This window comes from Xyrauchen texanus, chromosome 17 (genome assembly GCF_025860055.1).
Source record: "Xyrauchen texanus isolate HMW12.3.18 chromosome 17, RBS_HiC_50CHRs, whole genome shotgun sequence".
NCBI lineage: Eukaryota > Metazoa > Chordata > Actinopteri > Cypriniformes > Catostomidae > Xyrauchen > Xyrauchen texanus.
Window position 1 is genome coordinate 40,387,189 of NC_068292.1, and position 26,048 is coordinate 40,413,236.

General features: G+C 37.4%; 1 protein-coding gene across 1 annotated transcript in view; it reads left to right on the forward strand.

The window, feature by feature from the left end:
* The first annotated feature begins 1,488 nt into the window (after positions 1 to 1,488).
* Positions 1,489 to 26,048, forward strand: part of LOC127657782 (thrombospondin type-1 domain-containing protein 7A-like) — a 151,341-nt gene continuing 126,781 nt past the window's right edge. Inside the window, exon 1 of the mRNA XM_052146684.1 lies at positions 1,489 to 1,844. Coding sequence (XP_052002644.1) covers positions 1,712 to 1,844 — 133 coding nt within the window. The 5' untranslated portion in view covers positions 1,489 to 1,711. The remainder of the gene's footprint in view (positions 1,845 to 26,048) is intronic.

Here is a 26,048-nt window from a genome sequence, read left to right on the forward strand (position 1 = left end):
TGTTTGTGTTTTTTAAATGAAATTGAAATAACTGACTGGTGGCTTCAATAGAAGCATATACAATCGATTAACAATCTCGGAGCTCACAGTAGGTCTGTCTTTAAAGGGATCATGAAATGCTATTTTTAAAAATAATAGTATTATCTTCCCTGATGTCCACTGATAATGTCAGTCATTTTTTTATAATACATTCTAATTTTCCACCCTGTTTCTGGCCCTCTGTCTGAAACACCTTTAAAATTAAATGTAAACGCCCACTGTTCTGATTGGCTTACATCATGCAGCCCCTCATATTCAGCCTGTAGATGCTCACAGACATTGGTGCACTGAGGCGCAAAGCCAGAAACTCATCCAAACTGTCATTTAAATACATCAACAATAAAAATAGGGCAGACAGGCACAAGAACAGCAAGCACAGCTGCTGAATGAAACTGAATGGCATCTCTGTTTCTGAAATGTAACTTGACACAGTGTCTTTTAAAAGCAGCACGATAAACATGACAATGGTCAACGATGTCTGTGTAATGCATGTTATATGCATTAACGAAAAACTTCAAAATAGTCAAAATGGGTCCCCTTTGGTGCTCAGAATCATTTAATCACATTAGGCCTGTCTCTCTCCCTCTCTGTGTACAACAGGAACTGAGTGCCAGTGGGCGGGGCTAAGGGTGCAATGACAAATGTTGTAGGGCATGTAAATACAACTGAGCAATGTATCATGTCATCACGAACACACAGTTTTCAAAACGCAACATTTCAAACATGTGGGAACTATAAATGCTCTTTTTACACTGGGGAGGAAGTTTTGTGTTCTGAAATTTAAAGTATGTTTTTATGATGTGTTCTTATATGTCTAAATATCAAGGAAAATGTGAGTTTCCATTTCATGATCCTTTTAAAGGTTTATAAGTTAGCATTAATGATCAATTCCCAAATGGAAAACGTGAATAGGCATTTTTAATTCCTTGAATCAGACCAATGGCTGAAACGTAAATGACCTTAGTGACGTCAGCAGAAAAGGAAAGTTTTGTGTTGTTTTGCTATTTTGACAAATACGACGACACAATTGTATTTCTTTTAAATAACATGCACTGATGAATCGTGCTCAATAAAAGCAGGAATGTGAAGTAAATAACTGTGATTTCAAGTTGACTAAGTTTTCAGCCAGTGCATTTAATGACACAAAAGTTTTTCTTCACCATTCATTATTTGTCTCATTTATTTACACTTTTATCTTCACCTAATTCCAGTCCCCTAATGCAGACACAGAGAATGTGGAAAATAAATGCAGTTCATAAATCTCTCCCTTTCTCTCTCTCTCTCTTACTCCCTTAGCGACAGTGCTTGGCTCTTATCTTGTCTTCTTTAGCGTCACAAGAGCATGGGGAAGGAGAGTCCTTGTGACCGAAACATCAAAGAGAGAGAGAGAGGGGGAGAGGGAGAGAGGCGTGATGCAGCATCAGTGAGCTGCAGTAGGCAGAGGACAGCGGCAGCAGTAGCAGTGGCTGCCGTTCTCTATTGTTCAAGCAGAGCATTCTCCTTATCGCTCCAGCCAACCAGAGGGGCAGAAAACGAGGAGATCTTCCACATACACCGTTCCTTTAGGGAACACTATCTCAAGAGGCACACAAACTCTTCAAGTTGATTCTTTGCTCTTGTTGGGGTGTCTGTTTCTCCTAACCGAGTGGATTTTACCCGATTCAGGGGAGCCATGGGACTTGGGGTTAGGGGTGCAAGGACAGCGTTCCTGTGTTTATGGAGGTTATTTGTACTGCTTTGTGGATTCTGGACCACTCGCTCCCAAACGACAGGGGACGGGAAGTCGTTGTACTTCTGGGAGACAGGTATGGCCATTTCAATAAGTGTCTTGATGGATAGATCGTGGGGTGTGAAGGTTCCAGACATTACCTCTGTTTTGTCTATGTATACTAAGTTACAATTGGTTTTTATTCTGAGTCGAAGAATAAGGACAAGTGGAGGGCTTCAGTCTCACTTCCAAACAGCATGGCAAAGAGTATTTGAATTATTTCTCAGCATTCTGGTATCTGATTCTCAAAGTCTGCACATCAAAGAACATGTCCCCTTTTCAACATAGTAGGCTGGCTTAATTTCCCCATGTAGATTGTTTGAGTTAACAGCCATATCGTTATTGTTGTAAATCATGATAATAATATGGACTAAGCAAAATGGTGCAAATTAATACATGTTTTTGATTTGTAATCATGATTTTGGTCACGATCTTGCTATGTCCTCTTTCAGAACACAGTGATTTTTTTTTCTTTCTTCAAATTAAAATCAACATAAATTATATTCTGTTAAACAAATAATACTATGACGTATAAATACTTTAAAATTGAAATAATATATCATTATTTTTTCCACAAGTAATAAATATCAGTGATCTTACTAATTCTAGATTTTTTCCTTTAATAAAGACGTTTTGTAAAAGTAACCTAAAAGTCCATATGCTGTACTACACAATATGCAGCACAACTTAGTTGCTGGACATTGCTTAATAAAGCAAAACATTCAAATCAGAGCTACATTTAAAAACCTGTATCTGTTCAGTAACAGGCTAAATGGACAGTTTAAATTGTTGGTGGTCAGAGACGCAAGTCAATGTGCTCTTGTCACTTGTGTTGGTGAATTTTTTAGAGAGGATATAACAGCATAAGGAGATTATAGATGCCAGCGGGATTTATACTGTGAAAACTCCCAGTACATGCATGCAGAGAACCAGAGCAGCAGGCAAACATAACCTTCATATTTCCCTCCTGTAAGTCAGTAATTACACATAATTTGCACATTTCATTGAAATGCTTAAAATGCAGAGACTTTCTGGGACGGGCTGTTGTATAATTGTGGCACCTCTGTGGCATTTTAGTTGTGGAAGGACCCACGTTGTGACAATTTTATGGCCAATCTGAAGCATCACTCTGGATGTGATAATGTTACCTCGTGTTGTAGTGTGCTCAAGGGGAAGGAAATTTCATTTTGACATATGATGTACTGTATGCATAATTAATCTGACCATAAAAGAGCTTGGGCTTCAACCTGTGGGGAATTGTCTTACATCATTTTTTATTGGCTTCACAGGAGAATAATAAATCTGCTGTCTAGGTCTGATATGCTCTCATGATGGAGATGTTCATATACAGTAACAGGCTCTGAAACACAAGTATCCTATAATATCCAGAGGAATAAAGTGACGTTCCTATGATCCAAAAAAACATTTTCTTAATCAGTATTTTGTCTTGTTTTCAGTAAAAGTTTCTACATCCTTAAATCAAGATTGTGTCAAGATAAAATGTGTCAGATTTGAGAATATATCTTGAATTCTTCTTATTTTTCTTTCCCCATTGGCAAATAGTCTTTTCTTGTTTTAAGAATAAACCTCATTACATTTTGTTAGATTTGTGCTTCAAGGTAAAGTGTGAGTCCCCAACCAGCCCAACACCGCAACACTGTCTTAACCAATGGCATGAGTTTGGGCACAGGTCTGTCTGTGTGTCCAAATATTGGAAGACAGGTTGAGAAAATTATATTCTCTGAAATCAAGTCTAATGCAATTTGGCTTCTCAAGTAAATTCACCTTGTTTTTTTTTTTTCAGTGTAAGATATCTGAATGATCTTTATAAGCCTTATACATCTACACAAGCTGTTTAAGCTTTGACTTATTCTAAATGGCCATGTGTTTCTCCTTTCAATCGATAAACCTGGCATGCTCATTTGTGCTTTTATTTCTTACAAGCAGTCTGAATTAAATGGCACGATGAGCTCCATCCATTTCCCTCCGTCTTAGCTGTCTAAATGCAGGTTTGATGCTAAAATATCCCTGGCGCAAGTCTGTCTATTCCTCTCTATTGCTTAGTCTCCAATTAGAAGCAGTGTTTTATTTATTTCATCAATATACACTCTGGGCTGCTCTTTTTGACCCACACCGCATCAGATCCCAGCCTGGCTCCCATGTGTCTCAAACAAGGCTAATATTGACTGAGGAAGGATTCTTAATTAATGAGGGTATTTATGGTCCAAAATTGACTGCTTGGGTTACAGTAACCTTGACTTGTATTCTTGATTAAATAGAGAGATGCATTGGAAACTAAGAGGAATCATGTTTCATTCGATTTGTTGAGGGATTATATTTGAGTCCAAGATTTCGAATACTTTCAGCACTGGTGGATACAGTTTTGTTTTAGATGAGGAAGTAATGGCAAGTGTTTTGGTTAATCACCTGATTAAATGAACAAATTCAGCTTTACTTTTCTTCCTTTTCCATCTCAAATATAAACAAACATATTAAAGGTGATGTGTGTATTTTTTGTTAAAATATTACCTCCTATCCTAGTTTAGTAATCAGAGACAACTATTAGTAAATCAATTGTAGGTTGATTACATTGTGGCTGTGTGGCACTTTTAAAACATCTCTTCCTTTGTTTCAGTATCCTAGCCAGCCTGACATAACAGACTGGCGCGAGTTTGGAGCAGGACTATCTGTTTGTTCAACCTATGGCCGATGTGGCGAGTGTTTGGGAAACCAATTATTATTTAACTTATCATTATTTTTGCAATTCCGTTTTGTAGACACCTCACCTTTAACTATCGCCAACAGAGACAGTGCTGATTTTTACACTTGGTTCAATTGCTTGGTCTGAACCTGAGTTTAATTAATGGAGAACCTCATTTCACATTATAATATTTAGTTCCAAAGCGTCCTAAAACAGCTTTCACACCATCCAAATGAACTGAACTCTGATGTCAAATGGTCCTTTTTTTTTAAAGCACCATTAGAATGTATATTCCTTAAGTCAATAGAATAAACACATTCTAAACTGACTTTGGCAACTGGGACTGTTGCAGCTCTTCTCTTTAGCCAAAAGCATCTTGTGCACCATTTATTTATGGGCTGGAGACGTTGCTCTGAGCTCTAGCCATGTTTTCCTCTTGTGATTCCACGAGATCCAAAGTGCACGTTAGGACAAGCATTACACAGCCAAGCTTAGAAAGCACAGACAATTTAAAAGCGGGGATGTCTGTTCTACCGGTTTCATCGTGGATCCATAAGCTTAATCCATATATTCTATAACTTATTAGTAAGGTTTAAGCTACATTATTATTACATTATTGGTACAGTCTTAAAAAAAAGGTGGTTCCCTATCTGTCACTCACTCGAAGTTGTGTCCTCTTGGGAGCCCCAAACACATCAGATCTTTGAAAAAAGGCCAATGAGAGTTGGCGAGTGGAATTTGCATGCCACTCCCCCAGATATATGGGTATAAAAGGAGCTGGCTCGCAACCACTCATTCAGATTTTTTCTTCAGAGCCGAGTGGTTGATTCAGCAGATATCTGTTCTTCTCTGCCAGTCCATTCACCTCGAAAGAAGTGAATTGCTGTTGGATATACATCACATTTCAGTGGCTTTCTCTCCTTCTGCATCGGTTGCTGCAGAGTACACCCCTGGGGGCTTCGACAGCTTAAACGTGTTTATATATTCCTGCAAAAAGAGTAAATTTCCTCTTAATTTAGCAAACACATTTTTTACTTTATTTTTTATTATTCAACAAAACAGCTCCACCTCTGATGGCCATGATCGCTGCCTCACATGTCTGGGCAGTAAACACTTTGAGGAAGCATTCGTGGATGGTTCATGTTCTCATTGCTAGAACATGACCGTGGCAACGTTGCGGCCGTACCCCGCGCCGGGCCTTCTACCTACGGGTATGAGTAATCCCCCATGGACCGCTCATTCCCCAACATGCTCGTTCATTCCAGTCCATCGCCCTGATCGGCCTATTTGGCGACACCGCCAAGGACTTTGCCCAGCAGTTCTCGGCGGTGAAGAAACAGACTGAGACGATACAGCACATCTTGCCCCAGCACAGCTCAAGATTGCATACCCCATCTGTTCACCGAGGGTGTCCCCCTGTGGTAGTGAAAGCCCAGGCGGCTCCGCCCCAGGCCGAGGCAAGTCCTCGGCCCCGGTGTAGAGCCCCCCCGCAGGAAGCTGATGTCCCCCGCTTAACGGCCCATGTAGGAAGACGTCGGCCGGAACCCTGGAGCTGGTGACCAGACCACTCCATCCCCAGTGGAGGGCCGGGAGGAGAATCTTGCGTTCCCTTTTGTTTTGTGTTCGCCACACCCAGGGCAGGCTGCGGTGCCCACATTGTCAAAAAAGAGTGGTTTCCTCTCTCCTTGAGTCACACAGCCAGTGCCTACAGCTACCGTTATCATGGCGACCAGACACCGAGCACTGGCAGCCAGGGCCCTGCGAACATGGTCCCCCTGCCTTTGCATGCCAGGCCGCATCACCAGACAGCCGGTTGTGACGAGTCTCGAGGATGGCCCAAAAGGGCCTTCACCTCAGTCGCTGACCTGCCCTATGCCAGGTACGCGGAGCAAGGTTAGTGCTTCAAGGTTTCCCTCAGCGCAGCCACCTCAGGACGAAGCAAGGCTCCTCAACTTGGCATTTCCTTCTCCCCCCTGTCGCGAGGCCCCACCCACAGGTATGTAAGATACGATTGTCCCCTTAGTGCCCCTTGGACGTATGGCTAGCGCTTTCCAACCCATCGCGTTGGCTGGCCAGGACCGTCTTACTTGGCTATGATTCGGTTCAGCGGCATCTGCTTCACTTCGGTGAAGATCGAGAATGCCGCCGTCCTGCGTGCGGAAATCATCGTGCCAATGAAAGGCGGTGGGTTGCGGGCAGTCTTGGACCTGTGAGTTCTAATCCGGGCCTTGCACAGACTTGCGTTCAAGATGCTGACGCAGAAGCACATTTTGGCTTGTGTCCGGCATCAAGATTGTTAAAACTGCATGTAACGAATATTAAACAATACAACACACAAAACAAACCCTAATCTTTGTATATGGTGTATTATAAGTGCCGGCAGCCTGACTGCGAGTGTAGCAATGGTTTGAGTGTTATGAATGTGCGTGCTTGTGCTTATGTGTGTCTCATTCACAGACGCTTGCTACAGCGTTCATCTGTGACAGTTCCACGGTATAACTAATTAAACGTGCCGTTTAAAGTTGCGCTTGGACTTGTTTTAATCACAATGCAGCGATGTAAGTAACGACGTGCTATTTCTCACATTTTGTTTATGATTCATTAAGTAATAAGCAATAACAATAGCCCCCATGTGTGAAGTTTATTCAACATTTAGGAGTACACTAGTATATAGATGACATCAAAGCTTAAAGACATACACTAAAAGTAACAAAACTGTCATTCTGATTTCATGTGTTCTGGAGGAGTGTATTGCATTCAACTCATTGGCTCTACTCACTGCATCACAATCAATGGGAACAGTTAATGCAGACTGAACTCTTGTGTGTGGCCCATGCCTCAACAGGGTTTATCCACTCTTAGCGCAGAGATTACAGAGATTACGCAGGATTCATCTCTTGTCTCCTGATCACACAATCTCCCAGGAACAAATTTGTGCTGTCAGAGCTACTCTTCACACCATGCTACCTCTGTATTATAATAAGGCTTGTGAAGGGACATGCAGGTTGCCTTCTGTCAAGATCTCAGCCCAACACACCGTTTCACTTTACATAAGTACTTGACTCTTAAGGGCACCCAAATATTACAGTTTATTCATTACAGTATTTTTTGTCTTGTTTTGCAGTAAAAATATTCCATTGGCAAATTGCTTTCTTGTTTTTAACATAAACCACACAAAATGGTTTTATGCTATGAACAAGAAACAACTTCAACATTTCTTTTCAAATTTGTGATTGGGCCATGTGCCATGTCATTTATTGTAGGTGAAATTCCGAACTCATTTCAGATAATGCATTTTAATGTCAACCGGCATGACCCTAATTTTCATACGGACCTCCCGGCAAATGAACTCTCTGACTACAATTGGTTAAAAACTACTCCAGATCCTTGGCAACAGATTTAGGACATGCATACAAATGAGGCCGGTTTTATAAAAATTCTTTATTCTCCCTGAATGTTTAATAACATTTCTTCTGCAACTGTTTTGAAAAAAAAAAAAATCTTGTATGAATGACTTTTATTTCTTCATTTTATTTTGAAACACCAGAATTTTCCCCTAATTTAAGATTGTTGCACTACTAATTGCACTGTGCATTGTGAGGGCATTGTATTTTTAATGTAATAAAATGTTACCAAATGCGATTTGATCTTAAGCAGTGCTCATTTTCAGTAAATGAAGTGATCCTATTCTCTGAACAATTTAACCGCTAAACAACAGCACATATTCCTTTGCAACCTGGGATGCATCTTCTTAAAATTTACTTTTACTTTCTTCCTCCATTAGTCATATTTCCCACAGGGAATAATGAGAAAGATTCTGTAATATTTGTAGAAGTCTCTGTGAGCTCACTGTGTCTATATTATGATACATACTTTCAGGGACAGTCTCACTGGACACTGGCTAAATGGGGATATCAGCTCTGAGGAGTTGAACGGAGGCTAATTTAAGGTTATTATTTGGGAATATTTACCTCTCCAGTTCAATTTTAATTTAAATGCACCAAAATAACAACAATATTTATAAATATATATTACAAAAAAACGTTATTGATGTAAAATGCCAAGCAGAACTTTGAACATTTGAACATTTCCAAGTGAAAGCGTAATAAAAGTTTCATTCAGTAATTTTGAATTTATTAATTGAACTGATTCATAGAAATGGATCAAACTTACCAACTGCGACTGCATTTCTTACACTGTGAAAATATGCATCCTAGTGGTCCTTCAAGGACTTATCACAAAATTAGTCTAAGGATTTGGTCTTTAAAAAAATCAAATTACAACATTAACACATTGGAGAAGGAAAACACTATTGTAGCAGCCAATCTTTCTAGGAATATTGCTTCTATCTCTGTTTAATCCCTCTTTTCCAAAGGAAGTACTACACCATGCCTCTATTAGGTTTAACAACCGTTTTTGCTTTATATTGTTATGTAATCCAATTATTTTACCTCATACTGGCTGCACACAAGCCTTTATGTGTGGACATCTGTGTGGTCTGGTTCTTCCTGAAATGGTGTTTGTTTAATCTAAATGGCAAGGCTTACACTAAGACCAAGACCTCTCTAATATGGCTGTTTTGTGTGGATTAAAGATCATTCTAGATCCATAAAGTTTATTTAGTGTGTCATAAGAGGATTGGTCCTTTACACCGTGTTCCACAATATCCAAGTGCCAGACCACATATGATTATCATTTTCCACAAGCATATTTCTTGGGGCATATTAAATATAAAATAGAGTTCTCTGAAATCATGTTCGCCATAGGCCAGAGCTGAGAATTTTCAGTGTGTAGGTAGGGTATATTCAGTCATATATCTATGGCTCTATTCCAACTATTTACCTACTGAGCTGCCTACACAGGCAGTATTTAAGGCATTATAAACTGTAGGTGTGTTTCCAATGCATGATAATTATAATTATTTTAACAAAGCGAGATGTGTAAATGTACAAGCTATGCTTATTAGAGAATCTTGTTGTTTGCTTAGGAACATGCTAACGTTAAATCCAATTGTAAGCCGAGTCTACCGTGTGATTTATATGAGAAATCCTATTTGTATAATACACTTTTTTGTGTATCAATTGCTTTCTATAAAGACCATTTCAAATCAGTTACTTTTGAGCATCCATTTCAGTTATGATGTCTATGTAGGCAGCAGACAGGAAGACTCCTTACTAGGTTTGGAAAAGAGCGCATGTGTACATATATACTGTACGTTTCATATGTATGGCTGAACAGAATGAACTCTCTTATCTACTCAAGTTATTTCTCAGAAAGAAGATGAAGATACTTCATACTGTGACAACCCTAACTGTAAGAGGTCAGCTAATTTCACATTCACCCGTCAAAGGACGTCTCTCCTTTAGATCAGAATGAAAGAGACGATTGGTATTCACCTAGAGAGAACAAGTCCTGAACACCTCAGCAATGGCATTCAGAAAATCTTCTTTCATCTCCTTTGAGCAGCAACACACAGCTTTTCTGTGGGTTGAGTAAAATCGTATCAATTTTGAAGAGCAGTACCGTTTAGTTGGCTGATATAGCCAGAGATCCTGTTGATAATATTGGCCGGCAAAGGAAGGAATGTGTTTCATTCCTCAGCGATTGAGGATCAGTGGTGTCGAAACCATGTGACGTTTATTGAATTGAACAAATGTATACTTTAATTAGGAGATAAAAATGTGATTATATGCATGTCCTTTGATGTCAGTGTTGGGCAGAATACTTCAAGATAGTATTCTAAATACTAAATACTATATCTTAAATGTATTCAGTAATGTATTCGACTACATCACATAAAAAGTAACATATTTTTAAAGTCATGGCACAATTTGAAGAGTAGTGTGTGATATGCCATTATAATCTAGACTGAACCGCTCTGCTACATCTCCACTATTAACATCTAAGTGAGTCTAAACAGCTTCCTATTTGTCAGCTAATGTAATGAACTAAACACTACCTTGAGATGTTTCTTTAGATTAGATGTGGAGTTGGACGCTGTTGTTTTTCTTTATGGAAGGCAGGTTTTTTTGGGAATGTTCAGAATGGGATTTCTTATGTTTATTTAAAAATGCCATTCTGAACATTCCCAAAAAAACCTGCTTGATATGGCTAAGATATGGATATACAATGGCTAAGGCTAAGGGCTTTTGTGTCATGGAGGTACAGGTAGCATTTTTCTTATACATATTTTGGAAAGTGTATGAGATATTGTAGAGTAGTTGACCACAATCTGCCGCCTTTTCTTCTCAACTCAATTTTTGATTGGACTGGCAAATATTATTACATTTTGACACAAAATTGGGTACAAAATGCTAATTTCTAGAATAGTCTTGCTTCCATATTTAGACCTATTTATTCTTTGTATTTTCTATTTCTTTTTTTTAATGACACTTTCATTTGTGGGTGCCTTATATACTTTTACCACTCCTTTGTTTCTAATAAATTTTGTCTATTTATTCACCAAAAAAAAAAAAAATTAAAAAAATAAATAAAAAAAAAATATATATATATATATATATATATATATATATATATATATATATATATATATATATATATATATATATATAGGCCTATATATATATTTTTTATTTATTTTTATTTTATTTTATTATATATATATATATATATATATATATATATATATATATATATATATATATATATATATATATATATATATATATTTTTTTTTTTGTTTTGTGAATCAATTTGTATGAGATGTTAAATAAATGTTTTTATACAGAAATTACAATCGGAAGATGTATCATGCGCTCAAATGTAATATTTCTGTAAAACTGTTGCTGTCAACAGACACCTTGCCAGACATTAAATTCCAGAATCATTGACATGAATGAGACATTGCAATTTAATGATCTTGTGTCAACCATCAAACATTTTGGTGACTACAGTCTATTGTTAAAGTATCCCAAAAACCACATTATGAGAGGCAATCATTTTAACCTGCAAGTGTGTTTTCAAATTAGCACAATTTGGCATGAATGCAGGTGCTTGTAAACCGTGAGTTTAATACAGTTACTTCATTTTTGCATTATAAATATGTAACACATACATATTGATTAAAGCCCAACCCTGTTTGGCATCAACAACAAAAGATATAGAAAGTGTTTTCTCATCCCTTTTAAAAGTTAATAAGCCTATTTTTATGCAAGTATGCTTGATGTAGTTCCCAGAAGAAAAATAGATCTCCAAAAACGTTGGAAAAGTTTTAGGAATAGCATGTAGTCATCACTGCAAGCCCACATGGACAAAGAGACAATTTCTTTTCTAATTTTGATGGGGTCTTTACATTGGCCAATTTGACTTTAAATCTTTGCATATTTACAGTAAATTGTATCTAAATTTGGTTTAGACAACTGGCCTAAAAGTCAATCAGCCCACCGTAAAAAGTCCTGATGGCCACTTCATCCCTGCTCACCAGCACCAGGTCCCAGAAACCCTGAACCTGAATGTATGATGTCAGTTTGATTCCTGCTGCAGCTAACGATGTTTGGCAGGCTACATGATCTGAAAAAAGAGGCAGGTGGCTGCAGGATGGTCAAGCCCTCTCTCCCAAACCTCTTCTTTACCTCTTTCAGATTTTCTAGTCTTCAGTATTCCATCCATCTATCCATCCAACTAAATCTTTGAGCTTTTCCAGTCAACAGTATTCCATCAATTCATACATCTTTGAGCTTTTCCAATCTTCAGGATTCCATCCATCCATCCATCCATCCATCCATCCATCCAAATCTTTGAGCTTTTCCAGTCTACAGTATTCCATCCATCCATCCATCCATCCATCCATCCATCCATCCATCCATCCATCCATCCATCCATATCTTTGAGCTTTTCCAGTCTACAGTATTCCATCCATCCATCCATCCATCCATCCATCCATCCATCCATCCATCCATCCATCCATCCATCCATCCATCCATCCATATCTTTGAGCTTTTCCAGTCTACAGTATTCCATCCATCCATCCATCCATCCGAATAATTTCTCCTGATATCTTGGTAAATCTAAATACTTTTTGAGACACATGCCAGATTAAAAGAGAAAAGTCTGAGATGCATGAGTCTCAATAACCCCAGTGTTCTCAATTTAAAGGAAAAATAACTTTAATATTGATCGGTTTCTTACCCTCACCTATCACATTGCTTCTGAAGATATTGATTTAACTACTAGATTACTTTTATGCTGCCTTTATTTGCATTTTGAAGCTTCATAATTTTGGTAGCTGTTCAATTGGATTGTGAGGAACTACAGAGCTGAAATATTCTTCTAAAAATCTTTGTTTGTGTTCTGCTGAAGAAAGAAAGTCAAACACACCTGGGATGGCACGAGGGTGAGTGAATGATGAGATTATTTTTGGGTGAACAATCCCTTTAATCTCATTGCTGTCCAAGAGAGAAAAAAATACTGTTTATAAACACTGAGATAGAAATACTGAGATACATTAAATTATTATATAAAAGAGATCAGGGCCTGTGTAGCTCAGCGAGCATTGAAGCTGTCTAACACCCCTGGAGTTGCGAGTTCGAATCCAGGGTGTGCTGAGTGACTCCAGCCAGATCTCCTAAGCAACCAAATTGTTCCAGTTGCTAGGGAGGGTAGAATCACATGGGGTAACTTCCTCGTGGTCGCGATTAGTGGTTCTCACTCTCAAGGGGAAGCGTGGTAAGTTGTGCATGGATCGAGGCATGAGCCTCCACATGTGGAATCTCCGCGGAGTCATGCACAATGAGCCACGTGATGAGATGCATGGATTGACTGTCTCAGAAGCGGAGGCAATGGAGACTTTTCCTCCACCACCCGGATTGAGGTGAGTAACCATAACACCATGAGGACCCACTAAGTAGTGGAAATTGGGAAATGTAATTTTTTACAATCCATCCATGCTCTCATCTCTAATGTGGGTGTTGTTTGTAGTGCCAGTTTTCACTGTGGCTGCACCTCCACATTTACACCCAGGCTTTGACGCCTTCAGATCTTTTAGAAAGGGAGAGCAGGAGTGAGCTCCATTTCTGTCACACCTTATAGTAAGTTCATGCATCTGACATCAGATAATACTAATATGTCTTTTATCATCCTTAATAACTCTATTTACTTCATAACTCAACACTTACCTCTCAGTATCAAAAAGCTCTTTTTGCTTAAAATTTCACAAGAATATATATTCAAATGGACAACTTACAGTATACAGTATGTATTTTCTTTATTTGGAACTTGACATCTATAGTCGTATAGAAAAGTACTGCTGAAAGATCCTTCAAAATTTCTCCTTTTGTGTTCCACAGAAAAACATTATATCACATGGGTTTGGAATGACATGACTGTGAGTAAATAATCAAATAAGTTGCATAAGGTACTATAAGTTTCAGTAGCAGATTTCTTTCATTGTATAAAGGTCAAGATGAAATGGCTTTCTTAACCCATTTTATTTCGGTAAACCTATATTATATTATTTCTTATTTTATTTACTTAATTTTGGGTGTGAACAAACCACCGTAGGTTATTTTTGCATCCTATAGTGGTGAACTCGATACTTTACCCGTCATGGTCTTGCTCACCTACCCTCCCGATTATTTCCCCCGTCTAATCACCTTGAAGATGCTACAACACCCGAATTTGAATTTCTCTTCTGTCTGAATATTATTCCATGCAACGGGTGCCTACACGCTCCCTCCTACTCAGTTCATGTTGTGATCTCTGTTCATGCTGCTCTGCAGTTGGGCTCCAATGAAGTCTGTTTTTGCAGCGAGGGGATTGATTACACCGCTGTCACAGCTGTCAGTCATGGCACAAGCCCCCTATGCCATGCTGACAACTGCAGCCATAGCAACTGCGGCGTGACGACAGTGTTATATTAAGCATTGCATCTTTTCAAGCTCTTACTTTCTATCCTGTATTTGCTTCCTCAATGTGCGTTTCTTCAGTGTATCCTGACAAGATCTTCTGTTCAATTGAGCCTGTTATAGTTTTCGTACATTCAGAAAACACATCAAGCACATTATTTGCGATTCGATTCCGATTGATTTGGGTAGATTTCATTTATAATGTCAATTTTTGATTACATGTGAAAGCAATTTGATGATTCTGAATACCAATTTTGATACCACAACAAAATATGAAATAATTTGAGTAAACAGTTTCAAGTTCTAAAGTTATTATTCAGGACAAATACACTTTCAGTTTGAAAAGAAACAAATTACAAGCAATAGAACAAATACAAACATTACAACAAAGATACAATGTTTTAAACAACAGTATCAAGTATTCAAGTAAACGTTGAAATGTAATGGGATATGAAGTCTCTGTTCTCCACTGCACGATTATAATATATCCATAATAAAATATTTTCATAATATATTCAGCCTCTAAAGTTCCCCAGCCAAGAGCATTGAGTTGTTTTCTCATTTTCTTGTTATGGACTTAATTCACAGTACTATAGTTTCATCTTTAATTTTTGACTGGAATAACAACAAGGCTGTGAGGGATAAACTTGCAGTCTCTTAAATGGGTTGTGCTGTTGTATACAGTGTTTTGGATGAAAATTGTGTGTGATCTATAAAGCATTATACAGCTCTATACAGTGCATACCATTGAAGAGACTGTAAGTCTATCCTAGTTGCAACTGTGAATACATTGTATTGTTGTTTGATTAATATGAACAAGATATTAGAATGCAACAGATTCAAGTCAAGTCAGATATTTAATTCAAATCCAATTTTTTTTGTTCATCTGTTTATGTTCACTTTAGACATAAATGACTGTGTTTACATTAATACCTCATCAAGATGGACATTTTCATGGAATTTTGAAGTGTATTTTACCATTAAGGCACACATCCCCGCAGCTCCGCCAGTGCTCTCAGAGCATGAAAGCACTTAGAGCACACACGCATAAGCCACTTTTCAGTCAAACAGTGCACGTGTAGCAAAACGAGGAAATAAAAAGTGATCTTTAAGATTAGATTCTCTCTCTACACAGTACTCGCTTTTTACTTTTGCTCTATTAACTTGATTTAAACAAGTGGTTTTCTTGCGATAAACTGGCAAAAGAGTATAAAATAGATCTTGTCATTTTAAAGTGGCACTACAGAAGATTTTGTAGCTGAAAAATGAACAAAATGCCATTATTGATTGAGTACATAAAAAAATCAGTGTTCAAAAACCTGTCCTTTCCTTACCTCGATTCACTATGGTAAGCCTACAAAATTTATTTGTTATTTGAGGTTGTCGGGTCAGATTTGGCTTGAAATCAGAGGCTTACATCATTAATTCTTGCCTCTTTAAAACATGTCTGTAAACACAGAAAAGAAGAACCAGCTTTTGCTTGTTCCTGCTGGCCGTTCAGTCAGTCACATGGTTCAGCATTGCAGCAGTCTGAATGGATGTTTATCTGGTAACTGTTTGGCCAAGTTTTTTAATTGCTATAATGCTTGGAAATATTTTCTGGTAGGGTTGTTGAAGTTATATTGCTTGTCATGCTTTAATGAATCAAACATTAAGGCAATCAGGAAACATCGTGTGTTTCCTGATTGCGATGTATGTATGTTTTTCGGTGAAGTTACTGTAAAATGTTTTACTTATATTATTGACTACTGAGTATTTTATAACATTTTTGTATTTACTAGGTTCCCTTAGTGTGTCTGTGCTGCTGTTTTTACATTTACTTTTACTCCAATAACAGAAATGCACAAGTTATCACTTTCCATTGTTCCATGTTTGACAAAAGATATTTCCTCCCCATCATTATTGAATCCTTGTTTTATGTTTCTAGTTTACAGTTTAATTGTGTGCAGTGCATAAGGGGACTATTGTAGTATTACGGTTTACTTGCTTCAATTTAACTCATTTCGGCCATATCACAAGTTTCACCTCTTAAACTGATAAGTGTAGTACAATACAAACATTAAATCTGAAGTATGTAACTTTTTATGTGTTAAAATACATTTTCCTATCCCAGCTAAATATAACATTTTCTTGGAAACTGTAAACTCTCTGTGGCACTTTGAAAATTGCTCTGTTTGTTTTGAGCGACCCACTTAGACCCTAACAATAATACTTAACCAATGGTTAAATGGAGTTAGGGAGGGACTATCTCTTTGATTGACTAACGGCAAACGGGGGCCTTATTCAGAAAGCTGTTTTGCAATTCCGTTTGGTGGCGCGGAAATGACATACTTCAGCTTTAATAGTAGATATACTGGTAACTGGTTGTGACTGAGCCCCCTGTTCTCTATGTAAAAACGCTTTGGTGTAGTGTCAGAAAAGCATTGTACAGTATATGTGTCAATTAATTAACTCATTAATTCAATTATTCATTAATTCATATAAATATGTAAACGCGAATGATGTTTACGTTCATCAAAGCAAGTAATATTTCAGTTATAAATGATTAATCAAATAAGAATAACAACATGAAAATAGCACGTAATGACTCTGGGTCTATTTATCTAGGAGTGATCACATGCGATGTGCAGGTAACCTAAAACCATGTGATTCATCTGTTCATCCAACACAGATGTCGCTAAAGAGCACAATATTCCGAAGTCCAGCTTTAAGAATCAATATTGGAATTGTAAAAATTTTTAAATTGTGGTAAATTGAAAAAATTTAAATTCCCCAGCTTCAGTGAATCCACTGATGATAACAGAAGTATATTGACCACAGTAGCTGGGTTTCAATCCAACAATTTTTATTTGCATTTTGAAATTGCGCATAAGAAATCCTGATTGGAAATGCTTGATATGCGAATAAACTTTCTAAATTCATTAAAATCGAATGTGCTAGGAGAAGGTGGATTTTTAGGAGACTGGCCCACTGAAGGGTCCAAACTTGGCACACAATTCTTTGAACATAGTCATAGTACTTGGCATTCAGAAGTGTTTAACCCACAGCTTGACGATAAAGTGGGTCCTCATTATATGCCAGAACAATTTTGAGAGCGGGTACTCCCAGGTTTGCGGAGACCGGCGCCCTGTGTTCATCGCAGCTATTTCAGCCCCATTATATCAGATATTACCCTCATTCTGTGACATCTCCTGGCAAATAAAAATAAATCTCTCCCCGAAGCAAGGAGGTCATTCAGATACTGAATGGAAATGCACAACGATTCGTATTTTTTAAAGTCTAATATTTTTTAAATGCTATTAAAAAATGTGAAACATTTCGATGGAAACCCAGCTCTCTAGTGTAAACAGTATAGTAAAATCTCTACCGGCTGACTATATTCTTCTGTCGTACAGTGTACAAATCCCACCCCTTATTGTTATGCAGAAAACAACGTGGCTGGTTTTCCTGTTAGCTCCAGGCCTCTCCAGTTTCTCCCTGACAACAGCTAACATCCTGTATCTCATACATGAAACCGCATGGCCCTAGGTGTGTTCTTTCAAACTCACAACGTACTTGCAGTTGCGGGGCCATGTGCTTTTGCGTGTGTGTGTGTGTGTGTGTACTTGCTTGTATGTAGGTCAGCTCAATCTTTTGCAATCCCCCTGATAAACCAAGCAGTCTTAAATGGCATCAGCATAATAGTGTAACCACACAGTTGGAATCTTGCTTTGGCTAGTGACAGTTTTGCAATTGTGTGTGTGTGTGTGTGTGTGTGTGTGTGGTGTTTGTGTGTGGGTGTGTATTGCCATGGCTCAGAGAACCTCGGCAGCTGGTATTTACATGATCACAGATTGGCAAGGAAATACCATGTGGAGGGACGAGACAGGAATGATTATTCCAATCTCTCCATTAAGCTCACTGTGAAATGGATGGACTTCTATTAGGAGTACAGAAAAGTTTCTCTTCCGGCTATGCTAATTATTATAGGGCGACTCTAGATGGTTGTGCAGACTTGTTAAGTTTGCTGGGAGTTGTGAAGCTATCTTTATTCCCATATCAGTGAAAATTTGAAGGCAAAAACACAGATTATTGCATCATTTCAATTAATCTAGCCCGGTCTCATGAGAAGTCATAATTATAGTATGAGATGGCATAATCGTACTAGTTGGCTAGTACAAAAACGATGATATTATTACTTTATTTGCCTAAGTTTAGCCCCCAACCCAGATCTAAACCGAACCATAAAATGTAGCCCCTTACCCAAGGCCTAAGCCTAACCATGGTTTTAATAGGAGAATCAATGTTGAGTATCATGAAAGAAGGAAAACATGATGGTTTGGAACAAGTTGAGGGAAGCATATTATTATGTCATTTGTATTGCATAAATACATATGGAAAGAGTAACCAAATTGTTCACAGAGTAAAGCATTGGATTAGAGGCTAGCTCAGATTTGATGTCAGTATTGCATAGATGTAATACTCTGTTTCGTCTATTTCGTTGGCTCTATTGGAATAACAGTGGTACCATTTTGTACTAGCCAAATCATACGATATATTACAATTTCACAATCTCGTTCGCATTATTAAATGTTGTCATGAGTCTATGTTGTTCAATCTTATAAAATGGATAGTTCCAGTCTTGGATGTTGATTGGTTGTTGCAGCCTTTCAGCTGTACTAAAATACATAGTATTAGAACAGTTACTGTGTACTGTATATCGCTGCGCAATACCCATCGAGCCCAAGTAAACTAGGCAGGTTTACATGTCTGGGATTACGCTTCCAAATGGTAGAATGGCACTTAATGAATAAATACAGTCTTGTACATCATTACTTGTAGTTTAAAAGTGATTAGAAATACTCATGATGTGAGGATATTTGTTTAATCACTGCAAATGGATGCAAAAATATTCTGAACATTGTGATTGGCTCACATGTTCACTGTATTCTAAAGGAGAAGTGCATGATTTCACTAATGTTCTGTGTCGCTTTCAAAACATTGCTCTGTTTGAGTTGTCAGACATGCAACTTCTGGCTCAATCAATGGCATCAGTTTGAGGGCAGGAATTCCTAGTTGGCAAAGCTATGGGGGACGAGGTAGGGAATAAGGAGTGTTTGGGAAACCTGGTTGGAAACAATTAACAGATTTTTGCAATTCTGTTTGGTGCTGCTAGTGGCACAGCAATACATTTGAGCCTGACCTTATACAAATGATGTGACTAGCGTCATTGTGAAGTTAAAACATGGATTTGCACAAGGTTAATAAATTGGAAGGAGCCGACTGACGGAAAAAGCCAAGAGTGATGGAAAAATCCGAAAGTGACAGAAAAAGCAGAGTAGTGGGAAAATAGGAAGTGCGAGAGAAAAGGGAGCAGGTGCTTGATTGTGAGTCAAGTTCACGAGGCAAACACACACAGTGAATGAGAGAGTGCGACCAGATCAGTGGATTAATGTTGCAGTTTGTCTCAAAGCACAGTTAATCTACCGTGTAAGAAGCCGGCTCAAACTGGAAAGTTTGAAGTCTGTAAAAATTGGAGCATGGAGTGAAAATGGAAGTGCATCATCTTACGGTCATGCTGATGGTATGCAAATTCATTTTCTGTGTGGACTGATGATTTAATGTTACTCATGGGTGTATACAAAGATGATACATAATTTAGATAAGAAGAAAATGCATTGCTTTTTTATTTAAGCAGTTTGATGTGCAATGTTAATGAGGTGTAAAAGAAAAAAATAAGACCAGATATAGCAACTGATTGAATGATGACAAAGTCTGTAAAAAAATATCTCTTCATTTAGTCAGATTGTGCTTGGTGTTTACATTTAAACAAAATTATTATGTCATTATTTAATTGTTTTTTTTTGCTTTTTTTAAGGTTATCAACCTACTTGTCAAACCTATCAAACCCAAATGAACTATTTGTCTTCCTGACTGACAAACAAACAGCATGTCAATCAAATGAACAAAAGTCTGATTATGTTGACGAACAAATGAAACCTGGAAACTAAAATCCTGAAAGTCTTCAATAAATATTGTGAAAGAGAAATTGAAAGCATTTGGAGTTGTTCCCTACAGTGTCCCCTGTGGTTCATTGAAGCTCTTTGTCGAGTTAAAGGCAAAAGATTAAGTAAAAATACCAGATAATTTGACAGTTGATAACCAAAGTGTTGCAGCAAGGACAAGAAGATTAAAGGCTTCGTATAGTCCAAGAATAAAGAGCTGTTGACGAAAAGAGACAAGAACATATTAAACATAGCAAGATGGATGAGGAGGCATTGGGCAAATCGATTGAAGAGAGGACCACTACAAAAAGCAACTTCACCAAGCAAGCAAACTTTCTTAGTAGAGAGGCATACAGCTTAATAGAGACAAAACTCAGAGAGGAGATCAAACAGTTCTCTTCCAATGCAAGGAAAGTCATTGAAGCCAACGATGATTACAAGGCTGGAATATTGGCAGAGATTGAAGCCAAACAATAGGAAGGTGAAAATACATTTTTGACAAGGCAGCAAGAGGTTGACTTTGAGAGAACTGTAATGGACCGTGATGTAAGATTTGACTAAATTGAGGTTTAAACTAACCACTGGACAAGGTACAGGGAAGTCAAGATATTAGCTGTAGTCCTCAAAGCAGAGAAAGCCTGTGATCACACAGCCGCCATGCCTGTGGATAGTATAAGATTTACGAAGTTATGAAGGTCAACTGATTTTCCTGGTGAAGCTCGTCAATAAGGCAAATTAAGCTTTTGTAACCTGTGAGCGATGGATTACAACAGCTGAGAAAGGGGATCCAGAGAGCAATGAGGAAGGAAGGAAAGTTGAATTTGTCAGATCATGAAGAGTTGAAGAGGTTGCATAGATATCAGCAACTAGTACAACAACAGAATTGGCAGCAACAGCACCAGAAACAGCAGAATTCCACCTCCGGTTTGCGACGGAGTTTGTTTACGTATATTGGAAAATGATGATCTGATTGCTCGTCTCACTAAATATCCTGCTTATTACAAAACTACTTTCCAAATAAATAAATAAATGTACAAGATTTATTTTGACATGAAATACATTTATTTACTAACATCTTACTTGTACCGATCACAGAATGATTCGATAGTAGAAAGATGACTCGCAATATCTGGGTGACTAGTGAAATATCATTTTATCCCTAGAGGTTTGGTTATTATTCAGAAATATCAGACAGTTTGCCATAGTGATCCTAAATGAAAATAGCATTCTCCATAAATAATTGAACAAACCTTTGATTCCGTATGCAACAAACTGGCCTGTTAACTGTGAAAACTCTCTCTCTTTTATACTGCATGTTGTGAGCTCAGCTCAGGGAGTAGAGTAATCACAGGGAAGGAAAAAAAGAGAAGTGTGATCCTTCATCTCACACTCATTCTAATAGAAAATGGCCATATTCATCATGCCCTCGTCTGTTGTGATCACAGCACAGTGGTCATGTCATCTCTGAGGAGAGCCACACTTCACTCCGGGCATCAGACAAGCTACAATATACATGGCACCCTTTAATGTTAGATTTTAGAGTGGAGACAAAAAGAAACTAGATGTTTTCTTTTTCTAAAAAAATGTGAGTGGAGTTGTGGGTGGTTGGCAAGGCGTTCTGAGTGGTTTCTAGCATGTTGCTATGTGGTTGCTAAGATAATTTGGATGGTTGTAGGTGGTTACATTACCGCCTACTCCTCAAACGTGTATGTTTTATTGGACGCTAGATAAGGCTTGGTTACTTTAAAATGTCGTTCTCCATAAATCTATTTCAAACCATTAAGAGCCTTTCAAAAATTGGCCACAACTATAATTTAATGTTAATAAATTGTAATGTTTTGGAGCTTGATCTCATATAAAACATGACTGTGGTAGACTTGCCACTGTATCATAATTTTCACACCAGTGCGATGTTCATGTTCAAACCGACTAACACCGGTATAACCGCTTGTTGGACGCTAGGTGGTAATATGGGGTAATTTTCGTTGAGCAATAGCCTACACAATAACTAAGTGCAATTAAAATGTGTGTTGTTCTTTGCACTTTTTGAAAGATGGCTTTCCAACAGTTGTGAAGGGCAACATCTGTTTGGCAATGAACCAACTTCATCTGTGCATTCTCTCCATCATGTCTACCATGTGCTACCGGTTGGGTATTTCGCGGTCAAAGACATTTCTAAATTCAAATTGCAGTTCAAACAATACAAAAAGCAATCCAAATTACAAAGTGGTAAAAAAAATATAACCACCTTTCCATTTTACCGTCAGGCAAGTATCCGTCTATGACAATGGTGGAAAATAACTAATATATATATATATATATATATATATATATATATATATATATATATATATATATATATAATCACTGAAATATAAATCATGGTTCGAGGTGAACATGTTTTTGTATTATTTTATGATTTAATCACAGATGTAAAGGCTTTATATATATATATATATATATATATATATATATATATATATATATATATATAAAGTGACCCTGTAGAGTTGCGCTCACAACGAACTGCTCTGTGGAAATAAAGCTAAATGAACTTAAAGTACATCCTGAGCAGAGATGTCTGAGGTCATCTGTAGCATTCTTCTAGATCAGGGGTGTCAAACTCAATTCCTGGAGGGCTGAAGCCATCCAGAGTTTAGTTCCAGCCCTGCTCCAAAATGCCTCCTTGTAATCTCCAAGCACTCCCGAAGACCTTGATTAGCTTCAGGTTTGTTTAATTAGGGTTGGAGCTAAACTAAAGCTGGACTGTGGCACTCCAGGAACCGAGTTGCTGTTGTGATCTAATGACTGAAGCTCAGAGAAGTGAGAGTGAGTAGTTTGATGGTGCAGCCAAAAGATAATGAAGTCAACAGATGCACAACCATGTACATTAATACTGCCTCCTTCTGATGTAATAATCGTAATATCTAATGCAAGATTACTGTTAGTGCAGTGAAGAGAAAAAACAAAGTGCGTTGTTTATCGCTGTGTGAAACTCCTTTTAATGTACCCACAAAATATACTGAACTGTTTTAAATGTAAATGATGCATTAGCTTGTATAAATCTAGCCGATTAAAACCTGAAAGTTCTTTATAAATCATTTGATGTGAACCAATACAGTGGAAGGTGTGTGTCTTGCGAACCTGAGAACCCCCACAACACGTCTATTCTCTCTTTCAAATTGTTTCCTTGTAGCACTTGAAAGGATGACACATCCATTAGTGAGTTTCAGCTACAATGACTTGAGTTGTGCTTGATTTGTGGCATCGCTTCAGTCTACCGTAAACAATGTCTTGTTGTGTTGCTGGAGTGTCTTTTCTTTTCTTGGAAAGGTTTTATGCTTTGGGGGATCAGTATAAGGTTAGGATGTAACTTGAAACCTTTGATCATTGGCCCTGTATTTACAGGGTTCCAGCAATCATGAGAAATCTAGAATTGTCAAGGAATTTAAATACAATTTGGGATTTAAAGCAAAAGTCAAGTAGACTAATACAATCTCATGAAGTCACTGAAATTCCTATATGAATTGAATATATTTTTGTATTTATTTCTACACTATAATTATAATTTTATGATTTCTGCATTTCAATTTCATACCAGAATTCCATCAAATTGAACTGATTAATCATAAAAAAACTTTTAAAGATGTATTAATGTTGTTAGGAGTATCTATATAGAAATATATATGTATACACTTAACAAGATGTAAGGTTTGAGCAACCAGAATAAAGCATTTAAAAAATAAACATGGCTTATTTGTTTTATAGATCGCAGCCAAATGCAATGTAATTAGTTATAAATGTTCAATAAATAGGTAAGTTTATTTTGTTGTTGTTTTTAATAGTAATAATAATAATGAATATGGGGAGGTAAAAATGAATATTGCAAAATTCTTTAATTCTGTGGCCAATAATGATCTACAGTACATCACAACAATATACACATTTCATTGAAAATGCAAAGTCATCTGAAAAAGAAAAATGAAAGTTCCTTATTTTATTTAAAATAAGCCAAAGTGCTGGACTTTGAACAAATTACTGAACCTTTCACGCATTTGTACAATTTAGTTTTTTATTTGAACAGTCATTTCCAGTGCAATGAAGCAACTTTATCAGTTAAGAAAGAACTAATTATTAAACACTACTGATTTATCTTTTATTTGCCCCATATAGAGGTTTAATCCAATCAAAATATGAGGCTTCTTTAGTTGAACATTATAAGCATTTGCTTTGATTCTGAGGCAAATTAACCCTTCCTTCACAATGTTTTTTTTTATTCAGCCTTCCAATAATATATATATAAACTGCAAACAGCTGTCTATATACTAGATTTAACTGCACTGCTAATAAAGGTGTTATTTAATAATTCCTGAAATAATTTGCACAGTTTGCTTCGCTCTGCCAACCACGTGGAGGATGCAGTTTTTAGTAAAACATAGACATGTATGTCTCAATCATTTGCACCAGTTGACACATTTCTATTGGTTTATTGCTTTAAGCAGTATATTTCCCACCCCTAATTGGAATTGAAGAAAAAAAGAAAAAAATAATAAAAAATATTCCACCAAGTAACACAGCTCAATAGCCTAATTAAAGTTTATTTTCAGTTGCCAGGCAATGTAGTAGTAACTATAATGAACATAGAATGTATCATCACAGTTGTATGTTTATCAGCATTTTAACAGCTTCTAATATGGCTCTAATATGGCATATTAAAATATAGATTTTGAAAGATCATGCAGTATATACTTAAGTTGTCATTGTGTTGCATACAGTAGCTAGAAGGATTTGCTTTCATGTTTATGCATAGAGTATGTTTTGGGCCTAAGTGTCTGTATATCAGAGCATACCCTGAACACAAGTGAATTTATTTGCACGGAAGTTGTAATGGTAAATTTACTTGATATAAAAAAATAGCATTGGAAGTCTTTCAATGTGTTCATTTTTGGGAGATCGACCAAACAGAAGCCCTGTTGTCATGGTCAGGTGACCATTAACGTGAGTTTTCAGCCTTGCACTATAGAGCCAAATGATTAGATTTGTGTGTGGCCTGAAAGTGCCCAGTGGGCGTCTGCCAGCAGCAGTGACCAGCCCTTCAGCCCCATTAGAGGAGAGTGAGTGAAGGTGAGGACAGGGCTAAGGACACTGCAGAGCCCACACCTCACTGTCTTAACACCAGACGTTACCCAGAGACGCTATATTTATTGCTCTGCTTATCACAGGCCTGTCCTACACATTAATCTAATTTCTTGAGAGCTCTCTGAAGATTGTTTTAAGCAAAGATGCTGCCTGTCTTAATTTAGCTCAAATCACTCGCTGTGTTTGAAGTTCAACAGCTTCAATTGTCACATAAACACGGTCTTTTAATTTGCAAGAACAATTTAACATTTCTGTCCTAGAAAGACATTTCAGGCTTCTAGCTTTTTCTTTCTTGGTTGCGTGCACAATCAGTGTTCAGCTAAAACACTTCTATGCTTATTAATAATATATTCGAATATCTTTTTATATATATATATATATATATATATAGATTACTTGTATGGACCTACAGATCTTCATTTGTGTTCTGCAGAAGAAATGGTTACATTACTAATGGTTACATTCAAGTCCCATCCCGGTGCCCACTTCAACAGGGCTGGACTGGACTGAACCTTTTTTCAGATGAGGTTTTTAAGGTTAATGTACTATCAAGT